This window comes from Rhea pennata, chromosome 9, assembly GCF_028389875.1.
Source record: "Rhea pennata isolate bPtePen1 chromosome 9, bPtePen1.pri, whole genome shotgun sequence".
In the NCBI taxonomy this organism is placed as follows: Eukaryota; Metazoa; Chordata; class Aves; order Rheiformes; family Rheidae; genus Rhea; species Rhea pennata.
The window spans coordinates 894,538-918,215 of NC_084671.1; the positions used below are offsets into that span (position 1 = coordinate 894,538).

The following is a 23,678-nucleotide window of genomic DNA, read 5'->3' on the forward strand; positions in this document are numbered from 1 at the left end:
GGAGTTTTTAAGCAGCAGCAGCAGCTTCTTTAATGCTGAATATTATCTGACCTTTTGAGACCTTTTGTCTCTTGAGAAAAACTAGAATAACTGTTTACACCCCAGATATTAGTGGGATTAATATTAATTAACCTTAAAGCAGATCACAGAAAAAGGGATGCAAATTGAAACAAAAAATGTTTATTTCTCAGCGTGGTATTCAGAATTTTTCATTGGTGTATATCATGCTGTTGCATTTAACTTCAAGTTTTCCTGTTCTATATTGGGTGTATTCTACAGGCCCTGTGTTCCACTCAGCTTCCATTTATATTTTATATAAAATGGTTTTTTATATACATATATATATATATATATACACACACACACCTTTATTCAAATCAGATAAAATGCTATATTGCAAAAGAAAAATATATGTTGTACTTTAGGTAGGAAATATGGCCAAACAGTATGAGGGAAACTTGTTGCTGGGGAGTGTTTTGGCAGGCTGCTCTGTCTGAGGCAGAAGTGTGGCTAAAGGATGGATACAGAACAGGTGCAGACAGCATCACTGGGACAGAACTGGCTCAGCTGGTGAGAGCTGCCTAAGAGCAGGCCAGCTCTCCTCTTATCCTGCCTGATTTGAACGTTCAGCTATTTAAGGCAGACCTTTTTTTTAAAAAAAAAAAAGAAATGTCTTTTGCAAAACCTTTACAAATTCTGGAAAACCTTTATGGAGGTTGCAAAAAGAGACCTGGTGGAGTTCAGACTGTGGCTTTTCCATAGCCATTCCATTTCCACAGTGTCACAAGGTTATCGCTGTCCCTGATGTCCTTACAAAGGGAGCAGTCTTTCACCATGATGATTTTGTGTTGTAAGACAGAACTGTAAGGAGCTTGCCATGTCCTGGGGTTTAAAATGTTTACTGCTAAAGCATTTGACATGTATTGAAAATGTTTTGTCTGAATGTTGTTTTTGGAACATCTCTCGCTTTCCTAATGTATTTTTTTTTAATGGATTCGGATTTCTTTATTTCAAAAAAAAAAAAAAAGACACTATATTCCATCATTTCTGGTAAAGTAAATCCAGACAGAAGGACTGGATTTAATTATGTATATAAACTAACTCTGTCCAAAAGATACTTGTATTGCCACTTCCCTTCAGCTGGGTTATGGTTGTGGGTTTCATAGCTGGACTTCACAGGCACAAAGAAAGTGTTGAAGTTTTGACATTTTAGCTTACATCTCATTTAATGGAGTGAGGAGAGAGAGCTTAATCCCCAGTGTGTGTCCCCCAGATTCTGAGGCAGCTGGGAGCTTCCGTGGCTCTGTTAAAAGCTGCCGAAGCTCTGAGCTTGACCGCGAAGGTGCTGTTCCGGCACGCGGAGCGCACAGCCTGGCAGCCAGATCGCACGTTGGCGAGGGGCCGCGTGCTGCTGGGCTGGCCGCTCTTCTTGGGGGGACCATCCCCTGTCTAAGCAGCTCTGGAGGAAAGGCACCACGCTGCTCTCAAGGGCAACGGCAATGACTCATCCAAGTGAGTCAAATGCAAATGCATCATAATAAACCATTACATATGCACAACTTGTTTACTAGTCCTCAGTCTAATATAAATTAGCTAATGGCTAGTTGATTAATGGCAACAAGCTTGCCTGACTCCAATTGTATTTCTTCTTTAAAGCCCGAGGAATGCTAAAGAATCTGATGAAATTAACAGCATGGCATTAATTTGTAGCATGAACTTGCGCTTTTCTCACAATTTAAACTCAGTTTTTTCAAACTTGCTTCAAATTGACTGGAAATGGCAGGATTAAGTCTCAAGAGTCAACATTTCAAAATCTCATCTGCGAAACACTATATACATCTATCAAAGTAGTACAAAGAAAGGTTGTTTTTATCGTTAGGGCTTGATTGCTTTTTGCGTTGATGGTGGTTGCATTAGGTTGTTCCTCAGTGAAAAGGTTTGTACTAACAACATTTGTGCAAAGACTAGCTGACTGTAAGGGGTGGGATGAATTTCCCTCCTGCCAAGGCATTTTTGACATGTCCCCAGTACTAGCTAACTGTGTGCAGTTGCCGATGCTGCCCTCCGCTGCTTGCATCTTCTCCAGCTGCCACCTCATAAGTGCTGGTAAGGAAAGCAGGTAAGAAGTCTAGCCTGTGTTTTGCTGTGAGACTCATTATTAGTACAGTTACTTCAGCTTAGTTAAAGGACTTTACCACATCTACATTTCTTCATCCAAGATGCTGCAGCTGAATTCCCAATAACTGCATCCAGTAAGTAAGAAAATTGTATATTTGGATATAACTCTTGGCTTATATCAAATTGAACTTAAAGTCTGAACTGCAGGTCTCCAGTTTGTACTTTGACGCATCACACAAAGAGCAACTAAAGGGGAGACTTTATCTCACAGGTTGTGTTCTCACTCTTCCTGTGGTGGTCCCTAAGCAGCTTTGTGAGGTCCTTCTGGGGTTTGTCTCCATCAGTACAGCAGAATATTTTTCTGGAAAATTAGATTTCCCTGTTCACTCCTTTCACCAGGCCACTGATGAAGATAGGGAGGAAAAAAACAATCCTGACAGCCATCTCTGGAGCACCCTATTCGGGAAATCAACTGCCCTTTGCTTACTATCCTTTAGCAGGCTTTTAAGTCATGGGAGAACCTTTCCTCCAATCCTTTAGTAAGCTGATTTCTGTACAGACTCGTGGTGTGGGACCGCATCACAGGCTTTTTGAAAATCCACATATGTAATGTCTACTAGATCCCTTTTATCCAGGGCTTAAAGCACTGTGCATTGGCATAACTTTTAAGTCTCCTTGCAAAAATCCTGCATTTATAATTCAGTTCTATGAAAAACATGGAAATTTAAGATTAGTTCATTTATTTGCTTTCCTCACAAATTGTTACTGTTATAAAGCAGCTCTTTTATAATGCTTCACTTAACTATTTATGGAAGACTCATTTTATTTCCTCTATTATTACAAGCATTCTGTACATATTGAACATTTTGGAGCATTTCATCTGTTTCTGTGATTTCTTTCATCATCACTCATTTAGGAAGGCTCACTTGTGATGGGTTTCTTTACCTTACCAGTGTCCATTCCATGCTATTTTGATTTTTTTATTATATATATGATACTGATGCGGAAATGAAAGTATTGCTGCTCAAGATTTGCATGCTGATTTGTGTATGGTGATACATCTCCTAGCTGCGTGCTCTGCTCTCTGTGGTTGCTCACTGGTGATGCTGGCACTCTGGAAGAACCTGCTTGAGTTTGTAAACAGACCCGCAGGTTAGTGCGCTGTTAGAGCCCATGCCGAAGTTACTGCTGATCAAAGCAAAGAAACGGAAATTTCTCTGGTGGCTGCTGCAATATATCTGCAGAGCTAAAACATTTATTTTGAGCATAGTGGAAATCTCTATTGATTTCTTAAGTTGATTTCACACAACCTGTACGTTACTGGGCAGGGTCTGTGCAACAGAAGTAACAGGCTTTTAGAGGACTGCAACTACTAGTTCTACCTTACTTATGGTTTCTGCTTCAACCTGCCGTTACCATGGTGCGAGAAAAATGATAGTAGCTTCTAGCTTTTCCAAACCAGGCAACTGTTCCGTTTGGAGCGTTGAAATGGCCCAGAGCACAGTTAAACTAATAAGCAGTTTCAACATCTGTTTGTTTTCTGGTGATTTTGTTTTTATTTATTTAAGGGTAGTAAACTTTAGAGACCAGTCTTTACCATAGTTCACCAAAGTGAAGTAGTACAAACACATGCTTGTGCTGATTATTTTCAAAATGTCAGGAGTTGGAAGCTGATCTGTCGTTTAACAGTTTGTTTTATTTAGCTTTTTCCTGACTCATGATAATTATTTTGCAGCTACTATATATGTCTTTCTCTTTAGATTTATGCTTTAAAAATGATGCATGCAAATTCTGGCTTAAATTTAAGAAATTTAACTTTACTTTAGTTATATTAGGTAAGCTTGCAGTTACTGACAATTTTTTTTTCTGACAGATGTATTTGGCATTTACAAGGTCAATATTTCTAAGTAGTGTTTGCAGAACATACCCATTATACACAACCATGTTGAAAAGAACCGAACTTGTCCAAATTGTCACACAATGTGCAGAGGTGCAGCAAATGTTTCCAGATAATTGCTAATAATTTAATTTCCTATTTGCATTTCCACTGTGATTGCTAATGTGTAGAATTTTGTGTTGTTGTGTGTTCCTGCCAGGTGTTATTTACAATGTGTAGGCTGAAGAAAACTGCAAGCATGGACTGGTGGCACTTTGTGCCTCGCAGTGCCTGAGGACGGGCCCCGCAGATGGCCAGGAGTGCTCCCACCGGCCCCCACTCAAATGTCCCATGACTTCCAGCCCCTGAACATGATTTTCACTATCAATATCTATAAAAAAGTGACATACATAGTCTCTCTGTGAGCCTGGAAAAAAATGATTACTGAAGATAAGTGGTACTGACCTTGAGAACCTATTGATAAGGTATTGAGAACCTTTATGATAAGGTATCATGAAAGTTAAGCTTCAACTTTTTTCTTTTAGCTATGTAAAAGTTGATTTGCCAGAACAGTCAAGGTGTCTGTCCTGCCCGGGTTAGTGCACGACGTTCATTTCTGGCAATAAGTGATGACTACTCCCCACGGCAGCAGCGGTGCCGCAGCAGAGCCGTGCCCGTCGGGCGGCAGCACCCCGGTCTGGGCGGCAGCACCGCGCTCTGCCGGTCGCTGCTTCGGTCGCCCCCTGCCCTTCCAGCGCGGCCGCCAGCTCGCTTAAACTCACTGCTCGTCGGCCCGTGAGCTCGCAGTGAAACGACGCACAGCTGTCACAAAAAACATGACATTTTTTGTTGTCTTTGAAGTGACTCAGCTGGAGGGACATGTAGGATGGGTGATGTCTTTGGGAGTTCCTAAATGCCTGTGTTCAGGGAGGAGACATTATGTTTTCTAACTGTTGATTTTTCTGTGTAAATAACAATTTCCCAAGATGATAAGATTTCTCATTCACTGTGCTTCATGTTGTTTCCCCCACGTCTATCTTCACCACGGCCCACTGCTTCTCAGGCTGGTTTGTGTTGGCATCCGTAGACAGGTGGGTTAAGAGCTTCAGCTTTCTGTTCATTCGTACAAAATGACCAAGGGCAGTGTCGGTGCTGTATTGCTGCTATTCACAGAGGGACTGAAGGCTTCAGTCCCTGCCTTTTGTACCCTGCTTAAATTGCGGAGAAAAACGGCATTAAGTCGGGAAAAACTCTTTCAGTTATTCTAATTTCCTCCTAATAAAGGGGTGCTTATGTTACAAGTTTCCTTTCTTCCGTAGGTTTTTGTCCTGGCTTGCAAATGCCTCTACCAGGCTTTGCAAGAGAAACCCTCCATGTGCGGGAGGTGTCTCTGCACCCCGGTACAGAGATGTCCTTTGCTCTGGGGAGGAAGGGTGACACCATGTCATCCTTCTGCTTTGAAATACTGTCTCGACTGCTCGTCTCTCCAAACATAAACAGCGCCTGCATGTTAATCTGTGATTAAGAGGCGCTTTCCTTTGGCCAGTATCCACCGCTTTCTAATCCACATTTGCTGTGTGGCTTCAGTTCGTATCGATTCAGCCGCCGGCGCGGCCGGCCTGGCGGTGCCAGCAGCCGCCGCACAGCAGAGCTCTCCTGCAGGCGGGTTTCCCGCCGGGGTCGGGGAGATCTGCCTGCCTGGCAGCTGCATGGGAGTTAGGTTTCTCAACTTTGCTTTTGGATTTGGCGGTAAATTCATTTTTACTTCCATTAGAATGAACTTGAGACTTAAGCTTTAATTATTTTTGAAGGAGAGCATGACACACTAGAAATTACTGCAACAAACATTCTGGGGAGCTGTAGCAAAGCTTAGCTGGGTGCAGGTAGGTAATTCTTATGATTCTCCTTTCTATGTAAGTGTTTTAAATTAAATAAAAGAAGTATGAGTATGTGACATATTCTGCAGTGAACATCCAGCTGAATTATAAATCCCCTCATTGTTAAAAACAACTGTTGGAAAGGCATCTTCTCTCTTCTGGTTCCTATCACTCTGTCTTAAAGAGTAAGTCTCCCAACTGCACTTTGCCAAGCACATGTGTTGCCTGCAATGTCCTTTGTTTCTCGTTTCCTCACGCGCTGGCCCAGCAGTTCACTCAGCTTGTCCCACTAGTAGTGGTCGTGCGGTGAGTGGCAGCCCTGGCTCTTGGTTTATGCGCTTCCTCAAACTACAAGGAATGCTGTAGGCGCAATGCAACCCTTTCTCCAGAATGGGATGAAAGCAGAAAGTAAATGCTACTACTCCCAAACCTGTCCATGTCTGTCTTTTTTCCTTCTTCTTCTTCTTCTTTTTTTTTTTTTTTAATAGTGGAAGCTTACAGAGATCTTCTAAAGCTCAACCTTATGGAGCTTTTTTTCATTTGCACTCTTCTTGCACTTTTGCAAAATGCATTTCATTTTTCTGCCCTGAGTTTTGCAGCATTTTTCTCTTCTGCATTCAGTTGCCAAGTGCGTGAGCTTTCTCAGCACGGCAGGCCTGTTCATGTACATGGAGAGGAAAGAAGAAATACATCTTATCTGTTCTTTTCTTCGTATTTCCAGACTGGTTTTCTTTCAAAAATGATTTTAGTCAGCCATGTGATAGCTGTCTTTGCAGAAAACCTTGTATCTTTGCTTTCAGGCTGTGATGCCAGGATTAGTCCTGAGGACAATTTGCTGTCAAGTCTCTTAAGTCACTTTAAAAATCTTCTGTTATTGCAATGATTGTATTAAGCTGAGAGTCTTGTGAAGCATGGAAAGGTGTCAGAATAAAAATCTAGCAGGCACAACTTTCCCTCGGTTCATCAGTTAGGGAGGTAGTGAGAATCAGCCCAGAACCATGGGAGAGGCTGGGTCTCCCCACGGGAGGCCGTGTACCACTGCTGGTGTGTGCAGGAGCGGGATGAGCCTAGGAAAGGCATCAACCCAAGGCAGTGCAGCCCACCCAGGAGCTGGAGACACCTCAGCCCAAAGCGGTGCAGCCCACCTGGCAGCTGGAGACACCTCAGCCCGAGGCGGTGCCACCCAGGAGCTGGAGACACCTCAACCCAAAGCGGTGCAGCCCGCCCAGGAGCTAGAGACACATCAGCCTGAGGTGGTGCAGCCCACCCGGGAGCTGGAGACAGGTCAATCCAAGGCGGTGCAGCCCACCTGGGAGCTGGAGACACGTCAACACGAGGTGGTGCAGCCCACCCGGGAGCTGGAGACACGTCCACCCAAGGTGATGCAGCCCACCCGGGAGCTGGAGACATGTCCACCCGAGGCGGTGCAGTCCACCCGGGAGCTGGAGACAGGTCAACCCGAGGTGATGCAGCCCACCCGGGTGCTGGAGACACATCCACCCAAGGCAGTGCAGTCCACCCAGGGGTCGGAGACACGTACACTGTCGGTGCGTGTGGCTCCAGGGTTGTTCCCTAGCATGCTGAGCGGGCTGCCTGCTGCTGGCCGGAATCTTGCTCGCTCGCTGTGGCCCTCAGACGAGCACCACCTCAGCAGTGCCACCACGGCTCTCCTCCACAGCCTCTCCCAAGAGGGGAGGGAGGGCCTCTGCCTATCCTGCCTAAATCCCGTGGGCTTTCCCTCATGTACGGTGTACAACTGGCTAAATCATCAGAGGAGTTTTGAGACCTACTTAAAATATTACAATTCTGATTGATTGATTTTATTCTGCCTCCTGAGAGAGAAGCACAGAGAAGATCAGTGGGTGGGGATCTCAACAAAATTTTTATTCCGGTTTTTAAAGTTTTGCTGGGAGCAGCTACCTCGCGGACAGCGTCGGGGCTGTTCCCCCAGTGCTGGGCACAATCTAGGTACTGCACGAATGTCCTGTTTCTGCTGGAATCAGATGAGGCAGATGGATCTCAGCCTACATCCACACGTTACAAATGCATGACCATCTGGTCAGTCTGAGATGTCAGCCGGTTTGAGCTCCCTCCGTGATTCTGAGGAAGTCGCCATCAGCTGGTGAATAAAGCGGGTTTTGAGCTGTTTGCTAAAGTGTGAATTAACGAGTCTCCTCTCCAACATCCAAGAGCTGCAATTTTATTTCTCTTGAAAAGTAGGCCTCTCAACTATAAATGCCAACCACATTTTTGCATTTTTTTATGTGCCTTCATACACAGTGAAGTATTTTTTATGTAGCCAGCTGAGATCAGTTATACTTTTTTGCAGGAGCGAGGGAAGCAAGACTGTTCTTTTGTCTTCAGTCATTAACGTGTATTTATAGGACACACAGCAGCAGCTTTTGGGCTTGAAACCTCACTTAGAGCAGACTCATGCATAGCAATAGAACTTAAATGATACATCAAACCTCATGTTTTGACGTGCAGGATTAAAAAAAAAAAGAAAAAAATCCCTCCTAGATACAAACCTGCTGTGAGCTGGTGAAAATCCCAAACCAGGAAGCCTCTGACAGCATGTCACAGAGTCACATTGCACGCAAAACACAGCTCAGACCCTGCTCCTGCTAACTTTTTTTTTTTTTTTTTTTTTTTTTAAAAAAAAAAGTATTGCCCTCACTGTTTTGTACAATGATTAGTGTTTTCTCCTGGGATACCCAAGCTGAGTGTGCCCTGCCTCAGGAAACCTGAAACCCAATCTTCTTCTAGGGGGTCCAGGAGCTGCTGAATGGTTCTGATGTTGGTCTGTGTGTAAAAATACATTAAAACCATGTGTAATAGTGTGAATGCATTGTTTGAAACCAAGAAACATTTTTTTTGCTGATATTAACTGGCTCCAATATATTAGTTGCAATGGAGCAAAAACCACTTTTCGTAAGCATCATTTGTTCATGATTTTGAAAATATAATACTACACACCAATGAAGAATAAAACAGGAAAAAAAAAAGTGTTCAAATGCATTACTATACAAATGCTAAGTGTTTTCCTAAAGTACCTTGTCTGACTGGTTTACTACCTGTGAATTTCACAGACAGGCTGAGTTCTGACTGTGAAAGGCGAGACGGTTCCGCTGCTGTCTGGAAAACCGAATTTCACCAGGACGCAGGACCCCACGATTTGCCCCAAGAGCCTGCCTGAATCCTGCAGACCGCGTGGTCGGCGCCCGCGCCGGCGCCTCCGCGCGCGCCCGCGGCGCTCCGCAGCCCGGGCTGGGCGCCGGCGCGGGGCTCCCGAGGCTGCGGGCAGCGCGGGCTGCCGCGGCGCTTCTCCTCGGAGCGCCTCGTCCGGAGCCGCCGTGCCAAGGCCGGCTTGCCTGCAGCTGCTAGGCAAAGCTGCCGAAGGGGTGCGCGGGCGGCGGGGGCCGGGCGCGGCCAGGAGGCGGTGCGCAGCGCCCGGCTCGCGTTTGGCAGCGCTTTGCTCGCCCGGGCGCGGCCCCCGCGGCGGCGCGGCCAAGCGGAGCTGCCCTCGCCGGGCTCGCTAGCGATCCGGCCGACGCGGGTCAGGGGAGAGCGGCCGCCCGCGCCGCGCCGCAGCGCCCCGGAGGCTCCGGAGGCTCCGGCCGCCCGCGCCGCGCCGCAGCGCCCCGGAGGCTCCGGAGGCTCCGGCCGCCCGCGCCGCGCCGCAGCGCCCCGGAGGCTCCGGAGGCTCCGGCCGCCCGCGCCGCGCCGCAGCGCCCCGGAGGCTCCGGAGGCTCCGGCCGCCCGCGCCGCCTCGCAGCGCCCCGGAGGCTCCGGAGGCTCCGGCCGCCCGCGCCGCGCCGCAGCGCCCCGGAGGCTCCGGAGGCTCCGGCCGCGCCGCGCTCAGCGAGCGCCGCCGGGAGCGCGCAGCAGCCCTCGGCATGGTGAGTGACCCGCGGGCGCGGCCCCGCCGCGCAGGGACTCCCCGGCGCAGCCTTGAGCTCTCTGAGCCCGGCAGCTTGGTCTAAAGTGATTAAGCTTTTTAAAACAACTGCCCGAATCAATGTACCTCTCAATATAGTACTTTTTAAAAAATCCTTATTTGCATTCAAAACGCTAATAGCGATGCGATGATCTTTCTAATTAAAATCTTCCTAAAGTTTTGAGTTTCTTCTCAAGAGTCTGGCTACCCAGGGCTAGGCTAAAAGCACGCTATGAGGCTGCTCTGATCATAGCGAGAATACATGTCTCTGTAATTTTTGTTTCTAATGATATATGGCATAAGTGTAAATATTGGCTCTAGGTAACCTTATGAAATTGCCACATGTTGTAGTTTATTTTTTTGGATCTACCTTTAAAATAAGATAAAATACTTTGCTATCAGATGTGCATGTATTCAGAGAGTTAATACATTGGAGACACTTCTGAAAATATTTAAAATAATTACATGCTCTTTAGAGACCATCTCTTAAGCAGATTTTGCGAATCACTTTGCTCTTCTTTTGGAACTCAGTTGAATTTCAATTTTAATCTATACTTCACCCTTCTATCATTTCATTTCCCTCTACTTTCTAGCTGTGTTTTGCCAATATTTTAATAAAAGGTTCTCACTAAAATTTATCTTTATCTTGTAATGACCCTTCAAGGTAGGTGTACATGTGTTTGCATGAAGAAGAGGAGTGAATCCTTGAGACTCTATTCTATTGCTTTCCCTGTTGCTTGAAAGCATTTCTGAAACCGAATTGTAGAAAGAATTTCACCTCAAGCAGAGTTGGTGCAGCTTCCTAGAGATGTTTGTATTTTGTGCCTAAAAATAGGCTGACTTCATTGAGTAAATGGGTTAATGCTCTGCTTGCCGTGAGAAATCTGAGCGTAACATATTCCTTCAGAGAAACTTTCCGAAGAAAAAAATTGGATGTTTGAAATAATCTGTACTTCCAAGCAAAAAGGAAAAGCGATTGTTTGCAGCCAAAAAGAAAACTAAGCAGTGGTGAAGGAGGGGTGACTGAGACGTGCTGGGGCAGCCATCCCTGGGCTCCTCCAGCAAAGTTCCTGAGAGCCTTCTGTGGTGACATGAAACAGACAAATAAGCTTTGCAAATACTCAATAGACAGAATTTTGAAACTCCTTAAGTTCCCTTAACGTAGCGTCTCCCTCACTTACACTCTGGCCGCCGAATGCCAAGCGGCGCGCACGCCGGAGACCTGCACTTGCTGTCCTGAGAACCTGTCCCAGCAGCGCAGCCTCCTTCCTGGAGCATTTCGTGGAATAGGACTTTGGGCACATTATTATACAAGAGTTTTAGCATAATTTATTCCCTATTTATAATTTTAGCATAGTTTATTAACTGTGATCAATAATTCATATACGGTGTTGAATGTAATTCTGGTTTTCACTTCATAGATTGTTAGTTACAAAAATAAATGAGGGCTTGTGAATTGTCTCGAAAGAGTTTTATCCAGAACTTTGCTGTATTGTGTTAGTATTTCCCTGTGGACTACAGTATCTTTTGGATCAACTCTGACTCTTCAGTCATAAAATACCTTCCATCCTTAATAGGGTTTTTTTTGGTAGAAAACTGTGAGAAAAGAATTATAAAATTGCAAACACAGAAATAGCCTATTTCTACAGGAATGGTTCAGAATTCCTTAGGCAATATTAATAGTACTGTGCAGGATACCTGCTCTGTCTTCATGATATTTTCCTGTGCAATTCTGATAAAGACTTATTAATAAAAATACAAAAGCGCATAATTAATGCTTCAGTTAATTTAATAAAACCATTGTTTCCTAACGTTTTGAAGAATTCCAGGAAACATCTTCAGAGCATAGCCATATCGCTACTAATGACTTATTTCTGTATTAATCTTGAATACGGACTTCTGCCTCAGTAACGAGTAAGACATGGGACTGCAGGTGTGTAATGCAAAGGCAGATGACTTCGAAAAGGAGAAGGGCTGTGACGAATGAGTCACAGACAAGCTCCCACGCTTCCCCTTCCCACCCTCCTGCTATGGCATTGAGCCAGGCAGCATGGCAGTTTACATGCTACAGGCGATGCTTTTGGTTTATGTACTTACTTATCTCACAGTCCTTACCCCCCTTTTTTTTTCTTTTCTCACACTGAATTTCATCTTGTTTAGTAACTGACTCCTTTCCATAGCTGAAAGCAGAAGTCCTGTGTGCACAGACTCTTTGAGTTGACGTATCTACTCATTTAGGCTGCAAGGAAAGAGCATATTCACCTCTTACTGCAGTGATATAAAATAACAATGCAATGATCTTTTCGTTTTTTTTCTTTTGTTGTTGTTTATTTTTATTCTCTTTAACTTTCCAGGCTGAGAACGAGACAGGCGACTGTTTGCTGATGGGCAATTTCCTAGAAAAGTATTATCTTTCCACCATGTACAGCCTCGAGTTCATTTTAGGCCTTGCTGGAAATTCCATTGTTGTGTTTGGCTATATTTTCTGCTTGAAAACCTGGAAAAGTGGCAACATCTACCTGTTTAATTTATCGTTATCAGATATATTATTTCTGTGTACTCTTCCAATACTGGTGAAAAGCTACTCTAGTCAATGGGCAAAGGACATCTTCTGCCATAGCAACAGATTCCTGTTGCATGCAAACCTGTACACCAGCATCCTTTTCCTTACCTGTATCAGTATTGACCGATACCTGCTCATTAAATATCCTTTCAGAGAACATTTTCTACAGAAAAGAAGAACTGCTGTTGTAGTGTCTGTGGCCGTGTGGATCTGGGTTATACTGGAGCTGTTGCCACTGATGCATTTCCTTAGGCCTACAGCAGCCACCACCAGCAGCAAGTGCCTAGATTATGCAAGTTCTGGAGACCCAGCAACAAGCATCATCTACAGCATGTTTCTGACTCTCTTTGGGTTCCTCATCCCTCTCTGCATCATGTGCTTCTTCTACGTAAAGATGGTTATATTTCTTAAGAACAGAAGTGAGCAACACAGCTCTTCCCTGACACTTGAAAAACCTCTTTCTTTAGTCATCCTGGCCATGGTTATCTTCTCGTTACTATTTACGCCGTATCACGTAATGCGCAATGTCCGACTTGCTTCCCGAATACCAGCCTTGAATGTATCTGTGTGCACGCAGCACATCATCAATGCCGTTTATATCATCACGAGGCCCATTGCATTTTTAAATAGTGCCATTAATCCTGTTTTTTATTTCTTAATGGGTGACCACTTCAGAGAGATGCTGATGGCAAAAATCAGGCAGCTCTTGAACAGAAAAAGAACTAACAAGGAGAACTCTGATACTGGGAGACAAGGGATGGAAAAAGAAATTAGCTTAGGATGAAACTTTATTAATGTTCAGTTCCATTTTCTTAGTTTTATATAGGTTATAGATTTTGTGTCGCTAAACGCAGTTGTTTTACCTGATTGCACCTCCTTCTAATGATTTCACTCCAGCAAAACTTTCCGTGCTTGCGATAGAAGCAGTATTAACTGACAGTTGATTGATTTTGTAAATAAAATATTGCTGTGGCATTTCCTAGAGCGAAAATGTGTTGCTCCCAGATGGCTTCTTTGTGATCCGTAAGCTGACAGCAGACCAGGCTTCGGCTCAGCTGAAACGGGCAGCGGCACGAGGCTGCCGGTCCGACGTGCCCCCGGGGCGCGTGCCGAGCCAAGCCGTCTCTGCGCGAGCGAGCCTTTGCCCTCCTAGCAAGCCGCCAACCCCAGAGCTGAGCCAATTTGCACGTAGAGGCGAGTTGGGGGGTTATGCAGAGAGTGAGACGGAGTCTTCTGCCGTGCTCGCCAGCAGGGAGAGCGCGGCGAGGCTGCCGTTTTTAGCTGTAACTATAGCAGAGAGATTAGAAAGCTGTAAAATTCAGCTGCTGGTCTTAAAGGCGTTACAGGCGAGTATGGAGGCAGCCAAGGGGGGGGGCAGGTACTGACAGGTCCCTTTAGAATTTGAAAAATGACTGCAAAAATGCCAGGATTGCCTTGCTTACATGTCCTAGTGATTTATAAAGGCAGTTCTGAGCTAGGAACTAAACAAATTGACTTTTTCAGGCTGAATCTGGCTGTAAAATCATAGTGTAGCTTTACTTACCTTTCCATGATTATGTATGTTCTGTTCGGCCCTTAATTACAGCTTCTTAATCACATAATGCATTTATTCATATAATTAATGTAATTACCTTATCTATAGGTGAGAACAGAATTTGTAACTGGCAGTAGGGTTTGGACCTAATACTTTAAACTTCATTAACAGTTCCAGTAATAACAGAGGAGCTAAACAGGTCAGTTTTCTGCCAAAAATCCCATGCAAAATCGTTGCAACTGGTAGTAATAAAACCAGCAGAAATGTATTTTTTGATTAATAGACCTGACCTCAAATGTAGAGGGTGAAAAAAATCTATCGAGCGATAAGGGGCAGCTTACGCAGTGTTTACTTTCCAGACTACAGCCAACACTGCTTGGAGAGAATTAGAGGGAAAGGTAAACACTTTTACACATTACGGAAACCTTAGTGCAGAGAAAACAGGCACTGCAAGGACCGGCGCAACCGGAGCGGAGGAGCTGCGTGAAACCGACGGCAATGGAAAAAGAGCATCAGAGAAAACCCGACGGGCGCTTTGTGCGCGTATCACGAGACGCCGCGCCGGGCGACCCTGCTTGCGGGGTGCCGAGGCCTGTCCCCGGGCAGGGCTGGGGAGCGCTGCGCCGGGGGCTCGCCGGGACCCCGCCGGCGCGGGCTGCTCCCGGGGGCTCGCCGGGACCCTGCCGGTGCGGGACCTGCTCCCGGGGGCTCGCCGGGACCCCGCCGGCGCGGGCTGCTCCCGGGGGCTCGCCGGGACCCTGCCGGTGCGGGACCTGCTCCCGGGGGCTCGCCGGGACCCCGCCGGCGCGGGCTGCTCCCGGGGGCTCGCCGGGACCCTGCCGGTGCGGGACCTGCTCCCGGGGGCTCGCCGGGACCCCGCCGGCACGGGCTGCACCCGGGGCCTCGCCGGGACCCCGCCGGCGCTGGCTGCTCCCGGGGGCTCGCCGGGACCCCGCCGGCGCTGGCTGCTCCCGGGGGCTCGCCGGGACCCTGCCGGCGCTGGCTGCTCCCGGGGGCTCGCCGGGACCCCGCCGGCGCGGGCTGCTCCCGGGGGCTCGCCGGGACCCTGCCGGTGCGGGCTGCTCCCGGGGGCTCGCCGGGACCCCGCCGGCGCGGGACCTGCTCCCGGGGGCTCGCCGGGACCCTGCCGGCGCGGGACCTGCTCCCGGGGGCTCGCCGGGACCCCGCCGGCGCTGGCTGCTCCCGGGGGCTCGCCGGGACCCTGCCGGCGCTGGCTGCTCCCGGGGGCTCGCCGGGACCCCGCCGGCGCGGGCTGCTCCCGGGGGCTCGCCGGGACCCTGCCGGCGCGGGACCTGCTCCCGGGGGCTCGCCGGGACCCCGCCGGCGCGGGACCTGCTCCCGGGGGCTCGCCGGGACCCCGCCGGCGCGGGACCTGCTCCCGGGGGCTCGCCGGGACCCTGCCGGCGTGGGCTGCTCCCGGGGGCTCGCCGGGACCCCGCCGACACAGGACCTGCTCCCGGGGGCTCGCTGGGACCCTGCCGGCGCGGGCTGCTCCCGGGGGCCCGGCTGCGCGGGACCTGCTCCTGCGTGACTCCGCTGTGCCCTGCTGAAACATCTCCGAGCGCTTCGCTGGGGATCGGGTAATATGCTGAGAATAAACTGCATCCTGTTTGAAGAATAAAGCCTCCTTTTTATTATTACGCTCTATATGCAACTGCCTTTAACGTCCAACAGCACGTTACATCTGCGTTTTTGCAGTAAATGATAAAAAAGTGAACAAAAGTAGCCACTGGCTAAAGCTGAGGGGGAAAAGCAGCATCGCACTTGCTCTGGCGGCACGACCTGGGTCGGGGAGGGCTGTGCTCGAATTCCCATTAGGAATATTTCCCGTTTCCCAGGGCCGCAGCACGAGACACCCTGGGGGAATTCTTTGCGTGGGCGCAGCCCAGCCGCCGCCTCGGCGTTTACGCCGTGTAACTTTATTATAATAAACAGTGCTGTTGCAGAAACGCTACCAGAGAAGAAACCTGCCGTACCGAATTCAGTATTTTGAGAAGCGCCGCGTGCTGGAGAGGAGGGTGGAGGCGGCGCCGGCGAGCTGCCCGCCGCCCGGGGCCGCCGCCGAGCGTGGCACGAGCCAGCGCGGGCACGGCGCGCTCCAGCTAACCGCGGCTTTGGGTTCCCCGGGCGGCGCGCGGGGCTGGCGGAAACCCGCGGGGCGAGGCGCGGGGAGCTCGGCGCCGGCCTTTCTCTCCCGCCCCGTGCGTGCCCCGCGGAGCGCAGCGGGCGCCCGGGGAGACCCTTCCTCCGTGTGCAGCACGCCGTCCTAGCGCTCGTTGGTGGCTGTTACACCGGAGATTTTGTCGCCTTTCTTCATTTTTCGTTTCCTTCAATTCCACGTGTTTTTCATCGCGAGAGGTTCTTGCTGCAGATGCGATGCGTGTTGTTATTGAGACTGAAGGGATGAAGTCAGTTTGTCACTGACTCTGAGAAAAGTTAATGTTCCTGGTAATAAACATCAAAAATCCTGATTATTCTTTCTAGTGGATGGGAAAGAGCACGGTTTCCAGTTTGGGGGCGGGGGGGGTCAGTAAAAATCCTCGCTAGCTCCTTCTGAGATCTTACAGTGGGAGTGATCTCTAGTTAACGATGCCAGACCGGGCCGCGCCGGGCCGAGCCGGCTCCCTACCGGGCCAGGCCGAGCTGCGAACGGGCCGAGCCGGGCCGAGCCGCGACCAGGCCGAGCCGCGACCAGGCCGGGCCGGGCCGAGCCGCGTCCCCGCCGGACCGGGCCGAGCCGCGACCGGGCCGGGCCGGGCCGAGCCGCCTCCCTGCCGGACCAGGCCGAGCCGCGACCGGGCCGGGCCGGGCCAAGCCGTGTCCCCGCCGGACCGGGCCGAGCCGCGACCGGGCCGAGCCGCGACCAGGCCGGGCCGGGCCGAGCCACGTCCCCGCCGGACCAGGCCGAGCTGTGACCGGGCCGAGCCGCGACCGGGCCGGGCCGGGCCGAGCCGCCTCCCTGCCGGACCAGGCCGAGCCGCGACCGGGCCGGGCCGGGCCGAGCCGTGTCCCCGCCGGACCGGGCCGAGCCGCGACCAGGCCGGGCCAGGCCGAGTCGCGTCCCCGCCGGACCAGGCCGAGCCGCGACCGGGCCGGGCCGGGCCGAGCCGCGTCCCCGCCGGACCAGGCCGAGCCGCGACCGGGCCGGGCCGGGCCGAGCCGTGTCCCCGCCGGACCAGGCCGAGCCGCGACCAGGCCGAGCCGCGACCGGGCCGGGCCGGGCCGAGCCGTGTCCCCGCCGGACCAGGCCGAGCCGCGACCAGGCCGGGCCGGGCCGAGCCGCGTCCCCGCCGGACCGGGCCGAGCCGCGACCAGGCTGAGCCGCGACCGGGCCGGGCCGGGCCGAGCCGTGTCCCCGCCGGACCGGGCCGAGCCGCGACCAGGCCGAGCCGCAACCGGGCCGGGCCGGGCCGAGCCGCCTCCCTGCCGGACCAGGCCGAGCCGCGACGGGGCCGGGCCGGGCCGAGCCGCGTCCCCGCCGGACCGGGCCGAGCCGCGTCCCCGCCGGGCCGGGGAGCCTCGGGAGGCTGCGCCGCAGCGGCAGGCTCCGACGCAGCGCTCCTTCCCGGGCGCGTGCGCTTATGTTTGCGCTGTAAGAACGGTTAGTTTTAGCACTGCGCTGCAGAGGATCAGGCTTTTGGAAGAGAAAAGAGCGGCTTTCTTGCTTTTTCTTACGCTTGTAAACAAGTCAAGGTGAACCAAACTCATCCCTTCGTTCTCACTAACACGCTGCAGGTCACAACCGCGTAAAGCCGCATTTATCATTGCTTCGTCGGGACATTTAACCATTCTCGTCGTGACAGCAATAACGTTCACGAATACTCATTATAGATCATATTTAGATCTCAGATGCAACTTCCTCTCTGTCAGCTTAAGAAAAATAGGAGCTGACATCAACAAGAAATTCTGCACGGTACATTTGCAGTAATTTATTTACTTACCAGCTATATTACCTCAACTGTAATCGCTTTCTCTCCTTTTTGTCACACATGGAGAGGTTTTTTTCATGAAATAAAGTAAGTGTGACTAAGAATGTATTCTATAGAGGTTGTTTCCATCAAACTTAATGGCCCCAACTTCACTCTGATGAAAACTAAAAATAAACAAACTGTTTTTCAGAATGAGCACTGTGACCAAAAGCAGTACTTTAATGACTGAAAACGCGGCTCATACATTGCTTGCATCCATCCGTAAGCACTGCCATGAACGAAGAGGCACCAGATAAAAAGAAAATAACACCAGGCTGTATTTGAAGGGACTTTTGAATACACAAAGCACCAGGAAAGCTGCAGGGGAATAGTAACTCAGGCTGCTTTCCAACTCTTTTCTCTTTTCTTTCATTTTCATATTGCTAGTGTAGACTGGGATGCAGAAAGCATCTGACCTGGGTGAGTATCAAGGATCTTCATGAGGAGTTTAAATGAGCAGAGGGAGACCTGGTGGGTTTGTTCGCACTGGTGTGGAAAACACTTTGGTGACAAAAGTAAGAGAAAGAAAAGAATAAGACCAGTACAGGTATCAGCATTAGCATTTTAATTCCCTTAAATGAGCTCGGCTGTGTTTATCCCTGTAGTCGATGCCCCCCTAGTTTACCTTCGAGGCTGTTCCTGGAGCACCATGCAAAACCTGCTTCCTCTACACAAGTGGAATTAGGAACCACAGAAAAAGAAACCAGAAATATTCGCACGACCCGGTTAAGCAAGCAACATCCTGAACTCTTCCTTCCCCCAACGTAGGCATTGCGGCAGACAGTTTCAACAGTCAGACTCAGCGTCTTTTGAGTGGAGGTACAAGTGGCTTTTTTTTACAGGGCTGAACAGGGCTTTCAAAACAGTCCCAAGGAGGAAGTGGCACAGCTGACCTGGCGTCCAGGCAAAACACTGAATTTTCAAGTGAAGAAAGGTAGCAGGTAATGTTTGCTTTGCAAATGCTCTGCATTGTGACTTTGACCCTGAAAAGGCTGAAACAGTTTTGAAAATCACGATTATAAAGACTTTTGGAAACTATTTCTCAGCACTACCTATTATGCACATTTGCAACATTTAGAGATTAAGGTAGTATGTTAAATCAATTTATGCTGAGATTTTTCATGTCAGATGATAGTATTTTCACATACTTTTCCAAAATTCCATACCTAGTGCCTGTTGCTTTGTGTCTCTTTTTAATGTATTAATTGCAGATACTACATGCCATTTATGGACCACCTAAGACACAGGAAAACGAATGAACACTTTATTGACTGTTTGCCTCACGACTAGCTTTTGTTTAATCCCAGGAAATATTTAATATCATAGGGTCATAGGATAAATCATGTTGGCAGGCACCTCGGGAAATCATCTAATCCAGCCCACTGCTCAAGCAGGGTCAGCTATGAGGTCAGGCCAATCTGTCAATTGTGGCTATTAATGGCAAGTCTGATTTCACTCTGTCTGAGGAATTCCAAGCATAAACATGCACAGACCAAAAAAAAAAAAAAAAAATCCCTATTAGAATCCATCTGTACAACATGCACGAGAACAACGAACTATAAATGCAAAGTAAGTACAGACTTACTAGTCCTTCTAGAAGGAAAATTTAACCGAGAACATTTATACCATATACATCGCTACTGTTAGAAAACATAGGAGTGGGGAAGAGCTGGCAATGATTAATTTAAACTGCAGATATATAGTAAAGTCCATATTCACCAAAGCACTGAGCTTTGCACTTGCTTCCAGCAGATCAGGGTCTAAGACTCAGACTGAGCTGCAGCTCAGGCGTCACTGGGTGCTGGAAACCTCGTGGCCAGCAAACGAGATCTTCACGCTCTCGTGTGGTTAAGAGGCAGCATTGCAGCAGGCTTTTCTGAGCTTAAAGCCGAAGCAAAGAGGTAAAGTGTAGTAATCTCATAAATATACTTGTCAAACCTGTGCAGTTGAACCCAAGTGAAGAACTATAAATGTTTGCATGCAGCCATTCTGCTACAATTAATACTTGTTATCGCTGCAGTTCCCTGGGTCTGGATTTGTTCTCCCAATTATAAACCCATGTTAAATCAGAAAAAATGCTATTTCTCCTTTAACAAATGTTAATAAAATGTTATGGATGTATTGTGCTTGCAGATCTTCCCTTGGGTCGGTTCCCACGGAGCCAGGTGGGATGAGCGCAAGGACTGCGGAGAAAGATCCTTCCCTCCTTCGGTAAGGGAGGAGAGGGGTTCGCCGCGGGGGCTCTCGCGGGAGTCTGGAGAGAGCTGTTTGTTGGAGGAAACTCAGGGGCCGACGCGGAGCAAGGGGCCAAAGTCGCGCTGGGGCCGGGCCTTCGTTCGAGCCGCCGTGGGCGGCAGGAGGCAGAGCTGGGGAGGCCCCGTGGTTGCTCCAGGAGGACGCGCAGGGCCGTGCGGCAGCAGAGCGCTGGCCCGCGGCCGCCTCCGGGCCGTCGGGCACCGCCGCGGGGGGACGCCGCCGGCTCGGCTGCTGGATTTGGACTGCAACCGTCTCCTGTATTTGGAATTTTGTTTTGGAGGAGGATAAATTACCCGAAAGGCCAAGGAAACTGGAGCCGCAGTAAACTGAGCTCTTACCGCATCCCTGCCTCAGTTCTCGCGTACATAAATTGGAGGTAATGGTGCAGAGCATCTCTAGAGCGCCTTTGAGTTTTACTGACTGAGTGTTTTAGTCTGCAAAGGAGCCTGTCGTGACTGTCATTTGTTAATATGGTGTCTTACAAAACCTGTTGCATCTTGACAGCACTCCTCCTTCAAAGTCTTGCCATGGGATGCAGTAGATCTACTAGCGGTAATAGCTGATTGCGTTCATTTTGTGACTTGTGCGTAGAGGTTTATTGGTAGTAATTTATGCACTGTAAACTCGTAATCTCTTCCTTTAAAAATAAAATTTACAATGCAACTGTCTTACTGAAAAATACGCAGGCAGACTGATAACGGGCATGGTCTGCAAGGCAGCGCGGTGCAAGCTCTGATGGTTCCTCCTGCATGTGGCACGTCAGTGTGAGGAACAGCCTGGCAGCGGCGTGATACTGCTTTCATGTGACGAGAACTGAGAAATACAGATGAGTTGATTTAGCTGTTAAATATCTCGAGGGATTATTTAATTAAAATTCCAATCTAGACATAGTTAGCCTATTTCTGAGTCTATTGGCTCGGAAGTCCTTGACTAACCAAGTCCTCGACTATGAGCTATTGATTAACATACAAGTTTTTATCCTGATCATTCAAAATTGTGCCCATTTGCAGTTTTCTTATGGCTTAGCTAGAGCCTCCAGCCTTTATCTGAAGCTGAATAATACGCTGGTATAGGTACTGGGAACGGAGACTTACCTCTTTCTTCCTCAGACTTTATAAAAGTCATTTCTGTTCAGTTTAGCAGTTCCTAGACAAAACCCAGACATCCCGCGTACTTCTATGACGTATTTGACCCTGGTTCTTTCCCTCTCTGAGATAATCCCAGTTAACACATTTGATTTAGTGGCTGTCCCTAAGACCCCCATTTACTTTTCTCTCTCTCCAAACTAACCAGCGAGAAGTCCGACTATTAGCCATTTCTTGACTACTGCGCTTCTGGTCTTTCCATTGAACACATCAAAAGCAGAACAGAAGTGTCGGAAAGGAGGGAATACGCCGCGTTCAAAGGGAGGGACACGCAAGCTGCCTCCCGGGGAGGCCGACGCTCCCGACGAGCCTCGTCTTCCCGCCCGGGCTGCGCCGTGCAGACCTGCCCCTCGCCCCGCTCCGCTCGCCCGGGGCGGCCCCCGCGGCTCCCCGTCCCGGCGTGCAGCGAGCGGCCCGCATCTCGCCCCACACGCTGAGTGCCTAAGGCTGCAAAAAGCGTCCCGGCACCACGCGCGCTCGCCACGTCCCTGGCCCGGCCTTGCCTCCAGCACGGCTGCGCCTACCAGGCGTGCGGCTCTGTCTTGGGTATCCTCGTTGGGATGAGTTTAAAACTTCTACATCGAAATTATGTATGCAGTCGCATTCTGCTTTTAATTCTTCTTAGAGTACCATACAGGCAAACGTAAGTAAAAACACCGAAACAAACCCAACCTGTGCTCTTAGCTACACTTTGAGTAAGCAAATAGAGGAAGTCTGGTCCGGGTTGTTGGTTCTGTGCCGCAGTGAGCAGGCTGAAGAAGGCTGTGGTCTGCCTCTCCGTCGGTCGTAAAGCGCAACGAAAATTCTGCCTTTACGCGTGGCCAAAAGGCGAAGGGAGACCCTGCCCGGGTGTGGGCTTAGCCCGGCTCCCTCGCCGCCCGGGCGGCCGCCAGCAGCGCCCGGCGGCTGCCGGCCCCGCGAGCCCCGCTGCAGCCCTCGGTCGGCTTTTCCGTAAGTGACCTGCTCACAGCTGGGCAGCCCGGGAGCTGGTTTCTTGCGAGCGTTTGCACAGTTTGAGGGGACGGGCACTTGCACACAGGTCCTGCTCAGATGTGCAGTGGGTCCTGAGCCAAGGCGGGGGCCGACTTGACCCGGCAGCGCTAGTAAAGCAGCTTTTTGAGCACCGGTGGAGATCGCCGAGTGCAATGGCCAGCTGCTGGTTTCGGGAGCCTACCGGTGGGATGAGCAGGGTCAGGAGCTATACATAATATATGGTAACGTAGATAAGTTATGTAGCGTCTGGTGAACCTGACTGGAGATTGGGGCAAGCAGCCTACAGCAGCCTGAACGGGTCACGGCAGCTTTTGCAGTCGTTCAGCGGACGGAGCTTGGACGATCCGTGGCAGGTTAGGTGCTGACGTGGTGGCAAAGCCAGCGGGACTGAGGAGCAGCCAGCGTGAATTACCCGCCGCTGCTCGTGTGAGCCTGCACGGACCGCGGCGAGGGCTGTCGCTCTCCTCCCTCCGTGCCTGGCCACGCTGCAGCTTCTCGGGAGGTTTCCGAGTGACGTGTCCTTATCGTAGCAGGATAGATCAACCTTTCCCGTATTTGGCCACAAGGGCCATGCCAAGAGCCACTGGGACACATGAGCCCAGACGCTCTAGAAGCCTGTGAACAGGGTTTGGGGTCTATCCCAGCTTTGAGCTTTTCGTTTCGTTTTGTTTTGTCTTCCTGCATTTTGGGTGGGGACAGAAAACTCGGTCTCCAGAAGAACAGGAATTCAGTTGTGAGTCAGATTGAAACTAGTTCAAGTATGTTTTAATGACAGTAAGTGAACTAAAAATAAATGTTCCTTGGAATGAGTAATGCTGGTTATAGGAAGGAGTCAGTTCTGCAAAACTCGAAACTGTAAGTCTCCAAGGCGGAAAGGGTGCGGCGCTGGTCTGAAAGCGCTGCGTGCTTGCGAGCCAAACGCGTAGCGCGGCACCGGGGCCAGTTCTGATCCGCGCGCTCGGGTGCCGCCGGAGGGCCGCTCGCGAGGCGGGGGTGTTCCTCCGCTCCCAGGAGAGCCCGGGGCGAGCGGAGGGGAGCAGCGGGGGGCACGCGGCACCTGCCGAGGGGAACCGGGGCTGAGGAGCGCGTCTCCCGCACGCCGAAGCACGAGCAAGCCTCGGTTTCTCTGCGGCCGAAACTCCCGGCAGCAGGGGCGCAGCGGAGCGCCGCGGCGCGGGACGGGCTGCGGGGCGCGAGCGGCGGCGGTTCTGCGCGGGGCGCCCTGCGCGGCACGCTTCGCGGGTTTTGTACCGCTGCCTTTTGCCTCCCCCGATCCATAGGCACAAAACACGCGCTGCAAACAGGCAGTCTGCTCCGAAGGGGCTCGGTGGACAGGAAACTGCAGCGTCTGCCCCCTCGCGTGTCTCCAAAGGTTTGAAAAGCTGCGCTA

The 23,678-nt window shown here is 50.2% G+C and overlaps 1 protein-coding gene across 1 annotated transcript; it reads left to right on the forward strand.

The window, feature by feature from the left end:
- The first annotated feature begins 9,695 nt into the window (after positions 1–9,695).
- SUCNR1 (succinate receptor 1) lies at positions 9,696–13,346 on the forward strand. Its single transcript, XM_062582934.1, has 2 exons — positions 9,696–9,770; positions 12,163–13,346. Exons 1-2 carry the CDS (start codon positions 9,768–9,770, stop codon positions 13,153–13,155), a joined length of 996 nt encoding a protein of 331 aa, XP_062438918.1. The 5' UTR covers positions 9,696–9,767; the 3' UTR covers positions 13,156–13,346.
- The last annotated feature ends 10,332 nt before the right edge of the window (positions 13,347–23,678 follow it).